The 19,763-nt window shown below is 38.2% G+C and overlaps 1 protein-coding gene across 1 annotated transcript in view; it reads right to left on the bottom strand.

The window, feature by feature from the left end:
- The window catches only part of adgrv1 (adhesion G protein-coupled receptor V1), a 669,968-nt gene that overhangs the window by 93,659 nt on the left and 556,546 nt on the right, over window positions 1-19,763 (bottom strand). Inside the window, exon 86 of the mRNA XM_039759338.1 lies at window positions 7,275-7,432. Within this exon, the coding sequence (XP_039615272.1) occupies window positions 7,275-7,432 (158 nt within the window). The remainder of the gene's footprint in view (window positions 1-7,274; window positions 7,433-19,763) is intronic.

Here is a 19,763-nt window from a genome sequence, read left to right as displayed (position 1 = left end):
TCTTTCTCTAAGGCTTCTTTTGGGTGCCCTTTTTACCTTAGATAACTTATTTTCAGCTAACCAGAGTATCAAGTAGAGCACTTTCAACCTATGAAGTACTGTATATTTTTTATTTGATATGCAAAGTTGAATAAAATTAGTCAACCATAATTGTATTTTTATAAGTGGAAATTAAAAGATTGATTGATCTGATTGTGAATGGTTTACACCGTTGTCTTTTGCATCTATTAAATTAATTACGGTGCAAATGATTGGGAAAAATGGCAGTTGTGAATGTTATTGGGTATTCCAAAAACAAATTAATTTAATCATTGGCATTTCAGCACATTGGCATTTATTTTTAATAATTCAGTATAGGTATGACAATTTAGTGCTGGGTAAGACACAGACCTGCAATGTGACAATTCTGGGCTTCAGACAAAATATTTTTATTGAGTCTTGTGCAACTTTTCATATCATTTGAAGGTAAACACCAATCTGTAATGCAGCTGCCTAGAATATACCAAAAGAAAATAAGATGACTCATCTTGCTTTTCATTGCTTTGGCGTATGTTTTCCCACTGGAAATCTAAATACTTAAAAAGATTTTACTGTACATTAAGTACCTGTATCACCATAGCATCAATGAAAAGCCATCCATTATCCAACCCGCTATATCCTAACTACAGGGTCACGGGGGTCTGCTGGAGCCAATCCCAGCCAACACAGGGCGCAAGCCAGGAGACAAATCCAGTGCAGGGTGCCAGCCCACCGCAGGGCATCAATGAAAACAGTAATTTTAATTTTCTACTCATTAGTCCCAAAATGTTTTTTACAGTATTTTTCTTTGAATTGTTAAAGATTGAGTTACACATATCAATCAGACCCTTCATAAAGCATGCAGAATTGTGTGTCAGCAGCTGTAGAGATGTACATTGTGATCATCATATATAAAAGCAGTGCATACAAAACACTTCAGGATGTACTATGTGGAGTAATTTGAGGCACTGACCTACTGCTTTGTTAATTCATCTTCATCTGTAAATTTAGGCAACAAGCAGCCTAAGTATCAAGGCTCTGACTGGATATTCAGCACAGTTGTTGTGAAGCGCAGTAAATGACAGTATTAAGCCACAACGTTTTGTTCCTTTTATTCTCCATCTCTATTCACACCATTCCACACACACCCACTGCAACTAAAATAATATTAATAAACATTTCCTTTGTTATTTATTGATAATTCCAGTGGTTTGTTGCACATTATGCATCTACATATATAAAACTGAATAAAACCAGCGGATAATTGGACTGACAGCATCTGATTATTATTAATGTTGTTCTTCTTCTTCTTCTTGTTAAAATTCCACGTGCATATTTACTAAACACATCAACATTCTGTGGAAGGTTAATATTACTAATAATCAATTTCTTGATAAAGATTAAATAGCACCCAGAATAAATTATGAATAGAATAAATAATACAAACACATGTTGGCCAAATATCACCCAGATAAACAAGGGGTTAACTGATGATCTTATGGGCAAATTAGTCCATTGGTGACAAAACCAATCTCTTTCAACCTGAAAGGATTACTAGAACCAAACAGTCTCTCAAACTCTACCATCCTCATCAACATGATCACAGTCCATTCAGAAGCAAACTAAAACCAAATAAAAATTAACATAAGAGCAAAGAGTAGAAATGATGTGGGTCTATTATCCTGCGTTTAAATCCAGAACATATAAATCAAAACTCAAAGTCACAGTCTTAGTTAAACAACACACAATTACGAGCTAGCAGCTCTCTATTAACAAGAATGTTGAATGTTCAGTTATAACAATAAATGGTACAATATGATGTATACACACATAAATCCACAATATTTTGATCTCAAACTGATTGATATTCTATCAGAAGTGTGTATTAATCTTCTATAAATGAAACTGAAAAACAGAGCAGGTGCTTCATATGTAGAGTCAAGGTGAACACTTATGTTTGGCTGAGATTACGAGTGACTTGGTGTATGCCTCCATGGCAGTGATAGCAGGAGAAGAACACGAGAAAAGCCTCATAACAATACTCAAAAAGGGCCAAAATGGAAACAAATAGTTTATTGAGGTATTAAGATAGATATACATAATCCTGTCCTTACTTTGTAAGTATGAAAAAGACAAAAATAACAATCGGAAAAGCCACGCAATAACGAAGAAATATAAAATCAACAAAACCATAGAGCTATTGCACACCATCAAGATCAAGTTGAGAGCAAAATACAATATTTAGGAAGGTATGAAAAAGACCGGTATGGAATACTGGTATCAGTATTCTGGTATGGAATACTGAAAGATGAAAGATCATACAACAGCAACACATGATGGATCAAGGAAGAAGAGAAGTTTTTAAGTACATAATTGTAAAAGCAAAGGGAAGATATTTCTTTACATGACATTACACTATGTGCCAAAAAACTGCATAATTGGAAAGATGTAGGATAAGACAAGCTATACAATGTATGGATCAAAGATCTCACCACTCTTCACCAGCATTCAGCTAGAGTACTTAGTTAAGTCACAAATAATCTAAAGTTACTGACAAATGGTTGACAACAGGTCTTGCTTTACTTCTACCCAAAGATAAGGACACAGCTGATCCAAACAACAACTGAATGATAACATGCCTACTGTCACACGTGTGCGAGTAGGAGGCAGCTGAAGGGCTTAAGTAACAGTAATACCACATCCAACCAGGGGGTGGCGGGGTGCACTGACTGTCTTTCTCAGTTCCCTGCAGACCTTCCCAGAGACATCCTGCCAGGTTCCGGCACCTTAGAAGACATTACCTCTGGTTCCGCCCCCTTCGATGATGTCATATCCAGTGCAGAAGATGCCACTTCTGGGTCCGGGCTCTTCGATGACGTCACTTCTGGATCCAGCCCCTTTGATGATGTCACTTCCCATATGGGCCTTTAAAGCCGTCATCTTAACATCAATGAGTCAGTTCTATCTTGGACTTAGTTGAATGGATAACTCTATTCTACTCTAAAAACCTTTTGCAGCCAGGGAAATAATGCGAAGGGCTGCCCCAACCCTTTTTCATGCTGTCTGGTCTCAGTTATTATCACACTACCATAACATAACATAAATGATTGTGTGACAACCTAATGTTGTCCATGAAGAATAGGAGGGAAGCCCAAGGGAAACAAGGGGGTGCAAAATCCAACTCCTTATTTACAAAATGGTTATCAAAAATGCTAAAAAGAGAATGAAAGGCTTGAGTGGATCCTAGATTGACTACAGGAAAGCATATTCTAGCGTACTCACAACTGGAAAGAATCCAGACACTCCAGACTTACGACATCAGACTGTCCAAACCATAGCTCATATTAACATTTTTATATGCACATACGTAATCAGGTTCAGGTGAATATGCCAGTTAAAGCAGGAACCTGGTTTCTTAAAAATCCACGTTTGTATGTGCAAGTAATCTTCTGGAGTCCTCCTTTGTCAAAACGCTCCAACCTCATGAAATTGCACAAAAAACATCCAAATATAAGCATGACACCCATGATAATTTTCTTGTGTTTTACAAATATGTTTAGTCAAATTGACACTTTATTTATAATTTTCTGTTTGCATACAGAAAACTCGTGTATGCTTCGCTGTGTGATTAATCCCTAAAAGGGACCTGGTACGTATGCTTCTTGCCCTACACCCATTGCTGCTGGAATAATAATAGTGCAGGTATTTTCATTTCAAAAAGAAATGATTTAAGTTACTTGTCTCTCTATTATAATAAAAAATGTTGGAAGGCTTGGAAGGAGACGAGACGTGATTTTCTCGGAGATACTTTAAAGACAAAGCAGTGAGACAAAAGGACAGCTGCTGTACAGGCTTTTAAATGTTTGAAGTGCTGCGCGACATGCAGATAATGGGCGAGCGAAGTGGGCAGGGGGCAATGCCCCCTAGTTACTTTAAAAAGTAATTAGACTATTAATCTCACTTTTCATTTTATGTGTTACCCTACTGAGATTGAGATTGTGTTGCTGAGTTTAGCACTTTACATTCAGCTCATCAACATAAATTTTGTGATTTCTGAAATATTGAGACAGATTACTTCAGGCAGGAAATGGAATAATACAATCACCCAAATATTTGTCTCTGGAAATGTATTTTGTGGACGCTATTACCCATGGCTGCTGAAAGTATTTGTGAAGCAAATACATGCTCAGGCTGACAGTGTGCTATGGACATGCACAGACTACAAAATCTTTAACAGAAACCTGATTAAGGGTTTACATGGTCACATTATCTGTTATTTGCGTAGAAATCTTTTAATCAGGTTTTAAAGGCCAAAAAAATGTTTTCTCTAACTGGAGTAAGGTTAACTTAGCATTTTCGAAATCAGGTTTCTCTGAATAACCAGATTATTGAAGCGAATGTAAACATGCTAACTGAAAGGCAGGACAATACAGATGAAGCTATTCTACAATGATGGACATCATCAATTAAAAGAGGTATATTTTAAGAAGATTCTCCTTTCACTCTTGGTTTGCCACAGCTTGATACAACCAACCAATATTTCAAGTTGACAATAAACTGACAATCTTATATATATAAATGTCTTAGCATGGAAGTGTGTGTGTCTGCCTGTCCAGCCCAGAAGTGAGAGGTGAAGTCGGGGTAAGGCCAGCACATCAGCAAAATGAAACTTCCAAAGAAAGAGTCACTTGCTTAGCGGCTAATACAGAAGAGAGAGGAGCACATTGGCAAAACGAAACCGCCGAAGAAAGACAGTCGCTTAGCCGCTCATGCAAAAACTATGCAAGCACGTCGTCAAAATGAAACCTCCTAGGAGAGAGATACCCAGAGTAGTTCCTTTCAATTACCTGACATCTTTACATTAATCTTTTTTCTGACTATTTCAATAGTTTCTAGGACCCCATGTTTTTTACAGCTTATACAGCTAGTACATAAATAATATGAAAATCCAATTAATCACCTCAAATACAGGGATGATTTAAACTTATTTAGCAAAAAACAATAAGATTTAACAACTACTAAAAAATCATTAAAGATTTCACTGAAAATTTTATTTTGGACTGAGAAAACTTCTCAAAGGCCACCATCAATACAAGAAAATTAGCAGCAAGTTCAGATATTCAGATGAATGAAAACTGTATTTGGAACTTAGAGAGAGAGAAAGTGTTAAAATACCCAGATGATGACAATGTACTGTAAACAGAATTCAGTAAATGAAAGAACATTACAAATGAGCGAGAACCATCCTGAATACAGAGCTGAAACCAAAGAGCAAAATGTGAGAGATAAATAGCACAGCAATACCTATGCTTCGGTTTTGTAATAATAGACTGGAAGAAATAAGAGACAACAAAGAGAGCTGAAGGACAGCAAAACTAAAGGCTCTTTACAATGAATGGCCCACATTATCTAAATGCAGATAGCAAAAGCATGTGTGCTGTATTCTAAAAAAAATAAAGGAGGAGATGGTTTCACAGAGGTGGAAACTGTACACAAAACCAGCAATGGTTGGCCTCTGCGATTACTTTGAGTAAGCCAAGGATAAATTCATCAGTATGGTATGTGAGCATGAAAACAACAAAGCAAAACACTAAGTGTTGTGCCAGATTGGAATAATGCTGTGCTTTGTTTCTGTGCTTTGTCGACTTTACCTGGAATGCTATTCAAATCCTGTCTGAACATGGTTTAGTTGTAGTTGTAGTATTGTTACAATGCCTATAAAACATATTTGCCCCTTGGAAGTTTTCATATTTTAGTATTAGACCAAATTAAATTACAATAGATTTAATTAAACTTTTTTGGACACAAACAACAGAAAAAGACTCTAATTTCAAAACAAAACAGATCTGTGAAAAGTTGTATAGATTAATTATGAATATACAATATAAAATAACTGAAGAAAATTAACAAAATGGCAATACAAACACTTAGCAAAAATCATTTCCAGCTTAATTCCTTTGCAGATGCAAAGACCAACTGATGGCTTTTGAATACAGCTGTAGAGTAAAGAGTTAACGCCACTTATTTCATCATTACAGTTACGTAACTGCACACCTGAGATAGCAGACACTGGAGTGCAATTATATAATGCCTTGATAAACATCCTTTGTCTACCTCCCTTTTGCCTAATTTTTTCCAAACATTAAGCTCGTCATTGATGTATTTTTAACCTGCTCCTTTGTTAGTTCCCTTTTCACCTGAAAATAAACAAGATAGGTTATTGAGAAGAACACCTGAAATGCATTCTTTTCTTTTCCATCTTGGTTAATCACAGCAAAAACATGTCAAATTAATTTAAATGGCCAAATCAACAAAAGTATATTCCAACTCCATAATCCATCCACATCTTGTCATACAAGACAACAACAGCAAATTGTCCAAAAAAGAAAGAAAGTAGAATCATCTAGAAGCCCACTAAGTCAAAGAAATGATCATGTACAGTATATACTGCTCTTAAGTCATCATGAAACACTATTGTTGTTAGAAATACTTTTTACATCCAGGCCAAGCTCTGAATGCCAAGGTACACAGAGATAATGGCAATACAATAAAATGCTATACACAAACTCAGCAGTTATGAAGCAGGTATTGTTATAAAAGAACTTTGTACTTGCTCATAATAAAAGTAAATGTGAGCCCATGTGGGCTGGATGTTGTATTGTAGTAATGTTCCAAGATTTTAAATATGTGTCCTAATTTTCAGTATAAGAAATTCTAAAAGTGAGAATACAGTGTACAATGTAGCTACCATAATGGATGGCCAGGCATCTTGTCTGGGATGAAGAGCAATACCTTACCTGGCTGGGAGGGATGGTGCTAGGTCCCTATCCTAGGTGGGGTGGCCATGTTATGGATGGACTGTGGGAGACTAGTTCTAAGGGACAGTTTGTCCCCCAGGGTGAAAAGTGACAGTGATACTCTGGTAAGGTCCTAGTTTTGACTCCCACAGGGTTCCATAGGAGATGTAGTTTGGAGAGACAGCCCTTGCATATAAAGTATTGTAGGTGCAATGGAGAAGAGAAATTTACTTCAAATTCTGTCATTGCATTTTATTTATCAGAATATATATTTAAATTAGGGATTGGCTCCAGCAGACCCCCGTGACCCTGTAGTTAGGATATAGCGGGTTGGATAATGGATGGATGGATGGATATAAGGTTAAATATAACAAGATAGAAAGATTTATCATTTTAAGAATGAGATAGAGATATATGAAGATATGGAGATACATTTGTATCATGCTGTTGGCTTCATACCTGTGCTGTTGGTCCTTCCTTTGAAGATATCATCATATGCTTTCCATTGATGAGTCACTTGATACACATGAATAAATACCACAAGCACTCCCACAAGACAAGCCAATGGCACTAAAGCAGCAGTGGAGAGAGCTGCATATACATTGGGAATGAAACACCTGGAAAGAAAGAGGAAAAAAAAAGGATGAGGAAAGGTACATTTTAGGCATTTTCAACCCATTAACTGGAACGAGTGCAGGCAATACATGTTTACTTGCTTTTACCAGCACTCCTGAAATTAAAACTTTATGGATATCTTTTGATGTTTGGGGGGGTTGGGTTGGGTTGGTTTGAGATACTCCTTTTAAAATATGTATTTGTATTTCTTCATCCACTTAAAAAACTTGCTTAATGTCTATTAAGGAGTTACAAATATACTAACTAAGGTTGTGTATTTGATTTTTAAAGCTGATACACCATTCATCACTTCTCCCCATGCCCATGATGCAATTTAGATTCAACAAAACATGGGACATACTCAGGGGAACAGAATATACTGAATAAACACAGTACTGTACACTCTTCATAGGGGTAACAGCTTTTGAAACAACACATTTGGATCTTGTGAGGAAATCAAAACTGCATCCTGGGGGAACTAACAAAGTAAAAAAAAAAAACACAGAAACTTTGAAACTCTAGCCCTGAGGCCATCTAAAGTGTTGTTATACTAACAGCTGATTTTAAGAGATAAAATCACTTATACTGTAAAAATTATGAAGGTAACATAAAAACAACCTATCATTACTAGACTTTTCATCGTGTCTCACACCATATTCATAAAGATAATGATCAGTTCAGTTATGTTTTTCTTATGTAATCTTTTGGGAAGTACTGCTTTAGTCAATAGACTTGAATAATTACTAAAGATCAATCTGTGAATAAAGCTATTCAAACATAAATCTTCCACACTCATAAATACATATTACTGTACATGTATATCAAAGAAGATATTGTTTAATCTGGTGGACAAAATTCAATTAGCCATTGAAAATGATCCATTGTGAACTTGCTCATACAAGCTTTGGGGTTATTAGTATTGTGCCCAAATGTAAATAGGCTGCCCAAAGTCCATGTCGTTTCTTGTAGGATTCTTGTAGAGAATTTGACCAAATGATGATCAGTGTGTTTAAATGGCATGACAAAGAATATTCATAAATCAAGGATATGTGTAAAGAAAAGGGAAAAAAGGCAAGATCAAAAAATACATTCAGAAATTCAGAACCTGTAAGAAATTAAAGAGGACCCCTTGAAAAATAAATAAGCAGCTAAAAATAAATCACAGAAGAAAAAGAGTTACATAATTCTTATATGACATATACCTCTAGTTTTGATTCTAGAGCTTATGATCATATGATGACAAAGGATATTAAGAATGTTAAAAGGCCATTGGGGAGAAATATTATGGAAAATGCAAAAGCTAATAATCCATATAATTTTAGTAAGAAAAGAATTGTCAGGGAAGAGGCAAAATATATTAGGAACAAGTCAAGTTCAAGTACACTGGTACAGTGCATTGCCGCACCCACTACACAACGAAACAGCTCGGGATCCCTGTTGGCAACCCCCCAGGCAGACATCCGGTCCAGTCCCACCCTCCGGAAATGACCCTCTATCTGCTGCAGCCAGATGTTACATGGGCAACCCATTGGGCTGGTCCAGCCACTCGGGTCCCCAACAATGAGGATCTTATGAGCTGGATCACCCTCGGGGAAAAGCGCCACATGGCCGTAGTGCCATAACTGATGCTCCCTCACAATGCAAGTAATGTGCCTCATTCGGGACTCCAGGAGCAACCACTCATTCAACACAAAGTCAAACACAAAGTCAAACCAACGGTACCCAAGGATTTTCCGGAGAGACAAAGTACCAAAGGAGACCAGTTTTCATCTGAGGTCACTGGATAGCGCCCATGTCTCGCAACCATATAGCAAGACATGAAGCACCAGGATTCTAAAGACTTGGACCTTCATCCTTGTTCATAGATGTTGGGAGTTCCACACACCCCTTTCCAGTGACCTCATGACCTTCCATGCTCGCCCAATCTATCTACTGATTTCATAGGAAGAGTCACCAGAGACATGAATGTCACTGCCAAAGTAAGTAAACCTCTCTCCTGGCTGTGCCCAAGAGGACATTAAAGGCCTGGATCTTGTTTTTTTATCCAGGACACTCGCAAGCCCAGACACTCAGACTCCTCGCTCAGTCTCTCGAATGCCCCGATCAGAGCCTCCATTGACTCCACAAAGATCACAGCATTGTCAGCAAAGTCAAGATCCGTGAATCTTTCTTCACCAACAAATGCCCCACAGCCACTGGACCCCACGACCTTTCCCAACACCCAGTACATACAAGCATTGAACAGAGTAGGAGCAAGAACACACTCCTGAAGAACCCCAGAATCAACTGAGAAAATTGCAGAGGTTCTGCCTCCACTCTGCACAGCACTCACAATACCAGTGTACAGGCCGGCCACGATATCCAGCAACCTCGATGGGATACCGCAAACCCTCAGTATGTCCCACGGGGCCGCTTGATCAACTGAGTTGAGCGATTTATCTATGGCAAAGGCTGCAAAGAAACTCTGCCAATATTCACGTTTGCACTCCATGAGAACCTGCAGTGATAGGATGCAGTCGATGGTAGATTTCTTAAGTGTAAAGCCAGACTGTTCCGGTCGCTGGTAGGTGAGCAAGTGATCACGGATCCTATTGAGGACGACCCTAGCAAGGACCTTACCCGGCACAGAGAGCAGTGTTATCCCCATGTAGTTGCTGCAATCCAGGTGATCACCCTTCCCTTTCCAGATAGGGATGACAAGTCCCATTTTTCAGTGTGTTGGGATGATGCCAGTCTCCCAAATGGAAGCAAAGATTGCTTGCAATGCCTAGAGGACAGCCTTACCACCTGCCTGGAGAAGTTCACCCCGGATGCCACAGATCTCTGTAGCCTTTCCTCCCCTCAGCTGGTTCACCACCTGTACAATCTCAGTGAGATTGGGTGGTTCACAGCTAATTGGAAGATCAGCCTCAAGGACCATGGACCCAGAGATATCCAACGTCCTAGCCGGAGGATCAGCTTTGAACAACTGCTTAAAGTAGTTACCCCAGCGGGTGACAACTGCAGTGTCATCTGTAAGGACCGTTCCATCAGCTGTCCTGACTGCAACTCTCTGAGGAACAGATTCGGATGTGCGTAATGCTTCGATTCCTCTGTAAGCAGGACGTGGGTCGCTAGACCACAGATGGTGTGTCACTTGCTAACAGATTCCTCTAACAAATGCCTCTTTATCTGCCCTTAGGGCCCTCGCAGCCATCCCTCTCATTTCCCGGTACAGACCAGATGTCCTCTTGATGATATCCAGGGTGCCCTGTGAGATGAAACACCTCCTTCTGGGAACACCGGTAACACCAACACAACCCTCAGCAACCATCAGGGTTTTGTCACGGAAGGTCTTCCACGTCACATTAGGATTGGCAGTTGCACCCAAATCTGCAAGTTCCTCACATAAACTGCGTGCAAACACATTAGAAACAGCCTACTCTTGGAGTCTGGTCAAGTCCAGGCTCATTTTCCTAGTAGCTGGTTACCTACTGGACCTAAGCTGGATCCTAAGAATAGCAACAACAAGTTTGCGGTCAGAATTCACAAACTGGGCACTTCAGTAGACCCTGACATTTTTTAAGAGCCTCCAGCATCAGCCCACAAGGATGTGATCGATCTCCTTCACCGCACCAAGTATTGGAGTACCAGTCCAATGATGCGGTTCTGGGCACTGGAACCAGGATCCACTGACTAGCAGCCCCTGACCTTTTGCAAAGTCAAGGAACATGGAGCCACTTTCACCACAGTCACCAGACCCACGGGGGCCGAAACAATCCTCATAGCCAGCCCTGTCAGGGCCAGTGGATGCATTGAAGTCATCCATGACCAGAGGAATATCACCTCGTGGGCACCCATCAACAACCGAGCGAATCGGCGAATAAAATGTCTCCGTCATTGAGTCATCACTCACTGCGGTCGGAACATACACTGAGACAACAGACAAGGCACCCAGCGAGTGCTGTAATCTGAGTCTCATGATACGCTCGCTGAAAGAAGTGACATCGGACACAATCGGAAGAAGCCAATCCGCTACAGCAACAGCTACTCCCTGAGTATGACAGCCATCAGAGCAACCAGACCAATAAAAGGAACAGTGCAGATGAAATTGAACATACAGATAATAAAAGAGCAATAAATGTAAATTTTTTTCCAAAGGTTTTCACATGTGAATACGTCGACAACCTACCAGCAACTACAGGAACTATTAAGATAATACTTTGAGTGTTTAAGTTTTTAAAGTTTTTAAGTTTTAAGTGTTGCTTAGATTAAAATTGCTGAAATCAAACAAATCTTCTGGACTAGAGTTTATTTATCCTAGAGCTGTACTGACAGCACAATTTTGAATAGAGATGGAATAAGAAGAAAAAATAACTAGCCAATGTCAAAACCAGTAAGAAAAAGTTTAGTAGTTCAGCCTAAGACGTGAGGCAAAAATATTAGGTAGAGAACAATTGCAAAAATGACAGAAATAAAAAAAAATGAATATAACAAAAGCTCTAAATTTTAGCTGACATGCAGAAAAATGATTAAAATTAGAGCTTATTTTAAATGCTCAAAGAAAAAAATGCTATGTAGTACTTTATATCCATAAACATGTTGATCAGTGTTGCTGGCCTAAAAGTTGTTGCACAGGTGATGTCACTCAGCGCGAGTACCAGGAGATATTGCCCAGCAACCCGTAAACACATTCGTAACTGCAAATGCTCAAGATAGAGGAGCCTACAACAAAAACAAGATGTCACTGCAGTAGAACATGTTTACTTGTAAACTACATTAAAATACATTCAACTCAAAAACCAATGAGATGACCAGATTCCTTAATGTCTAAAATACCTGGAACAAAGTTTCAATTATTTTTTAGAGGCCAAGAAGTAACTAAAAAAATTAAAAGAGTGCTTTAGAAGGTCATTAAGTATGTATAGACCTTAGATGTATCTTTTAAAAAACAAAAATCACTACACACTGGAGAAAATCCTAAAGACTGTAAGCTAGCAAATGATGTTCCAGTATACAAAAATAGTGGTAGAGTCAGTAAGCTTACCATGGGGCAATGGCCAAATCTGAAAAAAAGGTCAATGAATACTATGATCTTTCAAACATCAATGACTGATTTAAATTGCTTAAAGCTCTGAAGTGTGATTTGATAACATTTAGTTTAGAATCTATAAGGGGTATCCGTAGTTCATGATCACAATCTCCACCTGGCAGAGGATATGACCTCTAAGACTTGTCAATCAAGAAATGAAAGAAAAAAAAAAGATCTGGCATATCAGGATGCTTTTCTCCTACTGCATTAAATCTGGTTGGTATAACACACGAAGGCAGTTTAAACTCATTATTGTGTCGTGCTATTATGACCAATACATGCCTTTGATTCAGCATCCCCAAAGACAAGTCAGACTTTCCAGGGGGCTGCATCTTGTTAAATAAAGTAGACATTGGAATTGAACGAGGGTGGCTTTGGTTGATCCTATGCTCAAAGCCCCTGATTTTCTCTGCAACTCACATGAATCTTCACAGGGAACTTCCACATTCTTTTATTCAATGTGATATCTGTGTGCAACTCGTGTGAAACCCCAAAGGGGAACCGATCTATGATCTGAAATAATATCTACAAGCCACTGCCTTCAAGAGACCGTGGTTTGATTGAAACATTTTCACTTTTGCCTAGAGCAGCAAAAAAAAATAGAGCTGGCCGTGACAAAGACATTATATAAAGAAATGACACTATTAGTGCAGAATGGGTGGTATTTCTGTAATCTCTCCATTATAAAAAAAAAAAAATCTTGGGACGAGACAAGACTTTTTTTCCTGCAACGAGACATGGTCTTTTGAAGAGAGACAGAGAGACACTTTCACCTCCTGCAAGACGGTCAAGTCACATCATACATACAACCTTTGTAAGCAAGTCCCATATTTACAACCATTTTCAAACAAGACCACGGTCACCTAAGCTCTCAGTTGTTGGAATGCTTTTGGCAGACATACTTCCTGTGCTCTCAGCTCTTAAAAATATTATATGATCTAGATGACATGTCAACAACTAGGAGAAGAGAAGAAAGAGCAGCGTGTTGAAAAGAGACCCAAAAGCGTTGGAGAGAAAAGAAAGCAAAAAAGAACAAAAATAATCTATGTGCAGATTCTGAAAATAAGGAAAGTAATAATACACCCATCCCATGAGACTAGACTGTGCCAAGAAATTTAATTACGCCCAGGGCTGGAAAAAGACAAAGTTGAACGTGTAAAGAATTCAAAAACAATGGCGTGATACACATGCACAGCAGGTTAGAGATAATGAAAGTAGGAAAATTCAAAAGTCTCAAAAAAATGATAGTAAACATCGTATTAGTGCAAACAAACTGAAAATATTACTCAGTGAAGTAACAGAACAGCGAAAAGAGATTGAATAGTATTTGAGAATGTTTGGGGGAGAAGAGAGACATGGCATTGAGAGAAAAGGACAGCTGCTGTACAGGCTTTAAAACGTTCGAAGTGCTGCACGAAATCCAGATCACGTGGTACGGCAGCAGCAGCAAGCCAGCAGCTGATCGAGCAAACAGGAGGTAAAAAAAAATGTATTTGTTTCCCATTGTATCACTGTTTAAGAGAGGTTTCAGAGGAGTGACCGCATCTCCTTGAGGTCCATTCAGCCCCCCTCTTCACAATGGTGCGTAGCGCTGGTGGGGGTTGGGGGGGATGCTAAGCAAAGTCTATCTATATAAAATGATGAAATGTCCAGGTACTGTGCTTAGGTGTTATGTTGTTTCACATCCACAAGGGGCTGTAATGTCTGAAGAACAATGGCAACGAGATGCACAAACAAAGAGGGACATAAGGGCTAGCATATCCAGTGAACAGAGGTTCCTAAATGCATAATCTGATTGAAACAGACGTATAATTGCACCATTGTGCTCATTATAACAAATGGGTCTTCACTAAGCTTGTAATATAATTACTATGCAAAGTATTACCAATCCTGTTTATAAATATTGGTGAAATGAATATGATATTTCCATAAAATTTGAAACACTGTACCTGTTGAAGCTTTATTGACAGCTTCCAAAAATGTTTTGAGGTATGACAATCTTTCATTACAGAATTATTAGACACAAGGGCCCTTCCCCTGCTAATGGAAGACTGATAATAGCAATTACTTTCTTTCAGGTGGTTGAAATTTTTAACTGCATGAAAAGAAGCTCCATTTAGTGGCTTCTCTAAACCAGAATTACAGCATGACATACCCATCAAGCCTGTGTACACAAATTTGTTTGCCCCATATATTAACAGGAAAGGCTTGCATACTTTTCTGTCTAGTAACACTACAGATCAGCACTCAACCTGTCATTTTCCCATTTCTCTGTCTACTTGACAGGTGAAAGAGAAATGGTGTTTTATGTAACATCTCTGTGAACTATGGACTTAATTACACTAGTTGGGAACAGCCCTTAAAATCCACCTGAGATTTAGATTATTTCTTGCAGTGTGTTTTAGGGGGATTTTGTCCAGTATACTCCAGTGGCCCCACAAAGCATTGTCACCCCTGAGCCCTGACCTGTCCAACTACATGTTCTTTTGCAGAACAGCAGGATCCCCTTGTCCCAATCAGGATATCCCTGATTTCATTTAAGGTCTACCAGACAATCCTTTCTTGAATAGATGGAAACGCACAATTAGAATTTTTTGGAAATGTCTAGTGCCTGTTTCTAAGGTCGATTCAGTGTAAAATAACACTGCTACATTCTTTTGTTTTTCTTTTTTCTTCTTGTTTATAATTTTCTTCACTATTTCATTAGCTGTTTTTTAGATTTTCACATGCTGCCCTTTTGGAACAATGTTTTGCTGGAGGGAGTGATCCACATGCATGCATGCATTCATATGATAGCACAGGATGTGGTCATACTTGTCATCATCAAAACAGCAAGCTATGGCTGCAGAAAGCATCAGCACATTTTGTTTCCAAAAGAAAGTCCCTTTCCCAATGGAAACAATATTTTTTGAGTAATTTCTTTGTGGTTTTATGGTTACATTTGACCATTTGTCTTTGCAGAGATTTTGACTTGCTCTTTTGTTTAAGTTTGCTTATTAAATACATTAACATATACTACATTTGACTGGTAAAAGTTCATCAGCTGCTTTCATCAAAAGAAAAAAACTGTTTTGATAGTTTGTTTAATTTTAAAAGAACAAAACAGTTGTGACAATAATAACCACACATAATTCTGCCTTGAGATGCTTTGCAGTTCCATGGTGGTCTGTAGAGCTACCAATGGTTTGGTGGAAATCTTCCATGATGGCAGTATTTATAGAAGTCACACAGAGAATATAATTTCAATGTATATTTTATATCTATATTCTGCACTGTCCACTGGTTGATTCTGTCTGTCCACACTGGGATGTAGAGGTGCACATTGACAAAATTGTTCGAACTCAGTCTTTATTTGGGACCCTGCAGCTTTGTGTCAGTCAAAAAGCTGTTCCAACTGGGTACACCCTGCTTTATAAGCAACTTTCTTAAGTATTTAATTTGAACCCGTAGTGTGCAGCCGGGCCCCTTGCCTGGCTGGGACGCATCCACGCTGGGAGGACTGGGAGAACAAGCATGGCCAGAGTGTTACCTCCCCCAGCGGTGCCTTGGACAACCGCAGGGCTTCATGGGAGTTGGAGTTTGGTGAGCCCTTATGGGCAGTTCTTCTGCCACACCCAAAAGTGCTGCCGGAAATAAGTAATCAAGCACCTTGAGCACTTCCAGGTGCCTTAGAAAAGGAACCGGCAGCCATTACTCGAGGAGCCAGAGTTGGGAGAAGGACGACGAATGGTAGTTGTATTAATAAACCTTTTATTTGGACCGGCACATGTCTATAAGGTTGTGTCTGAGGTTTGGGATGCTGCAATGTCCCCTACAGGTCACAATCTTAATACATGTATTCTTTAGTGTATACTGGAAGCAACAAACAGTGCAAAAACTGAGACTGAACGAAACAATAAAAAGTGTAATGGTAGATTTCTCATGGCAGAAAACAGAATGAGCACAAAACTCTCGTTTACACTTTGCATTCTCCCACAGGCAATTCTCAAGCATTTGCTTTTGTTTTTCAGCATCAGGCCTTTGAATAAATTTCAGATATTTTATCTGAGGAATTCATTTTTGGCAACATTGTGTTCCTGTTTTCTTTTGTTACTCCCTCTGTAAAATAAACTTTAACTTTTCTGCCTTGGGAATTTCATTTTATGGTATACTGAGATTTTAGAGGTAATTGGAGTGAAGAAACTAAATAGCCTGTGAAAATGTGTTATTGCTGATTAACTGCAATTGAATAAACATTTAAATGTAAAAAAAAAAAACTTTAACAAAACAACAATATACCATGTGGCCATACCATGAGGATACAAAACATAATGAAGGGGTAAATGTTTTCAGTTTACCATTGTATAATATGTTTTTTAAAGCTATTTTTTTCATATTGATTATTGATTAATTACATTTATTTTGCACTTTTCTAACCTGCTCAAAGCACTTTTACATAGACACTTCGATCACCACCAATATGCAGCATTCACCTGGATGATGCAATGGCAGCCATTCTTGCACCAATACGCTCACCGCATGTTAGCTATTAGGTGGTGAAGGGGAGAGAGAGAGATAGCTAGTCAATAAGAGACAGAGGAAGATTAGGGGGTGAGAATGACCAGGCCATCGAGGGCAATTTAGTCAGGATAACAGGAAACATTGTACTCTTTTCAAGAGATGCCCATGGAACTTTCATAACCACATAGAGTCAGGACCTCATTTTTACATCTAATTGGAAGAACGGTGCCAATGTTTACAGCACAACGACCCTATCACTGCTCTTGGGCAATGGGATCCACACATAGACCACATGGTAGCCGCCCCCTGATGGTGTCACCAACACCTTTTCCAGTAGCAAGCCAAGCTTTTTCTAGATGGTCACCCATATAAGTACTGGCTAGGCCCACACATGCTAAGCTTTAGGTGGATTACCTGTTCTGAACTGGGAGTGGTATGGCCACAGGCTGATACCCATAACTAGGCACATATCAAATAGGTAAAGACAGAAATACATGATTAACATTAGTTACTATCTGAACATTTATGGTTAGAGTCAGTCTTTTGTTCTTAAAATAAACCATAAACACATCTGGAATGTCTAATGATTATCCTTTGTTAGCCTGGGCTGTAGAAGAACACTGTCCATTCACCCATTCGGAGTATTAGGGTCGGTAACTCATAGACTGTAACTGTAAAACTGAGAGATCCAACATGGCTAACTGCCTCTCCATTCTCTTTTCTTGTTAAATTTGCATTAACATCAAATTTTTCATTAATATAACAGTTCTTGCTCAAATCAGCACCAGCGACATTCTGTATGACTGGCATAACATACTGAGGAGTATTTAAAATTTTATTTTGAATTCTATGCCTTTGCAGTAACCTGAGAATCTATGCATTGTAATGAGTTCTTACTTACTGTATAACTCAAACTTTTTGTCAGTGCATATTCCTCATGGAAAAGTGTTCAATTAATAAAAAAATGAGGGAATGACTTATATTAATTGGAAGATTATGATATAATTGGCTCCACTGAAAGAAGGTTTCAAACTAAATTACACCCTGGGACAGGCTCTGACTTCCCTGTGACCATGCTCAGCATAAAGTGGGCTTAGAAAATAGATGGATGGACGTTTTTATTAATATTTCAAGTTTTATTTTGAAAGTTATACCTTAAGCAATTTTCATCAACATGCTATACATATGCATGGTGTGACTGAGATGTATCCTATCAGATTTTTTGGTTAAAGCTTAAGCTATAATGAGCTAAACTCTATAACACTGCTACTGGACGTGGTATCTGTTGAATTTGACTGATGTAAAAAACCATAACCTGTCCTTGAGAATTCCTAAGATTTTTGTTAAACTTCAAAGTTGACCCAGAATATAACATGATGAGGATTCCTAGATACAGTTTTTGGTGCCTGTAATAGAACAAAACAACTCCTTTACCCAGCTGTGACATTGTTTTTTTATTTAAATATTATCTAGATAAATCAAATGTTCAGATTTCACAAGCTATATTATAGTGGAGACAGCACTCTAGCACAGTGGTTAGCAGGGCTGCCTCTTAAATCAAGCCTTCTGTGTTTGATTTTCACATATTGTCATTATCAGTGTGGAGTCTCCAAACCCTAACCATGCCTGAGTAGGTTTTCTTAAGTTAATTGCCAATTCTGAATCAGTCTTGTGTGAGTGTGGATGAGTGCGAAAGTACATTGAACTGGCAACCCATTCAAGATTTATTCTTACCTTGCTCTGAGTGCTTACTGAATAGGTATTGACTGCCAGACTATGAAAAGTATTAAGAAGGTTACGTTATTTAAAATAAAGGTTTTAACTAGGGAGGGGGAGAAATGTTTGTGAAATATGTGTTAAATTCCAAGATGAAAACTCAAAAAAATGGCATCTTTTAAAGCTGACAGCCAACGTGTAAGCTAAAAGTCTTTTAATTTTGGTATACAGTAATTGAAATCCAAACATGTAAGAATAAGAGATGTCATATTAGGTTGATAAGTGACTCTAAAATGACAATGTGGGTGTATGACTGTTGCCATCCATTAACGTATCCATCCATTTTATAAACTGCTTATCTAGTTCAGGGTTGTGGGGAGCTATTATGTTTCCTGAGTGCATTGTACACTCATATACGTGCACCCAAATCTAGAGTTGTCTGTCAAGCTGGTGTTTGGGCTATTTATTTCAATTTATTATAAGTAACTACAAGAGTCGTTCAAAAAGTTTCCGCACTTTTTTTAACTCTATTTGTTAAGAATTTTTTAAAACAAATGACATCACTTTTTTACACAGTTACCTTTGTTTCCGTAGCAGCTTTTTAATGCCAAATTACTACTCCACCTGCCATTACCGTTTCCAACAAAACTATAAAAGTGCATAAACTTTTTGAACATCCCTTACTGTGTATATGCACAATGGAATGAAAAGAAAGCATTTATTTCTAGTCCCACTGGCACAGCAATATCAAACATGCATAAAGAGTAGGGTGCAAGATACAATAAATATAAACAAATACATACATATACACATATACAAATATATAAAATTATATATATATATATATATATATATATATATATACACACATATACATGCATACAAATATATAAAATATATATGTATATATATATATTTTACAATTGTGGTGAATGAATCAATCAATTTCTCAAATTTCAAGATAGTAGTGCAGCAGACACAGATCTTAAAGAATCTTATATTTTCTTTTTACAATTGTGGTGAGCTGTTACTTGCTCCCAGCACCT

The sequence above is a fragment of the Polypterus senegalus genome, chromosome 7 (assembly GCF_016835505.1).
Source record: "Polypterus senegalus isolate Bchr_013 chromosome 7, ASM1683550v1, whole genome shotgun sequence".
NCBI lineage: Eukaryota > Metazoa > Chordata > Cladistia > Polypteriformes > Polypteridae > Polypterus > Polypterus senegalus.
This window is presented reverse-complemented; position numbering and strand designations above follow the sequence as displayed.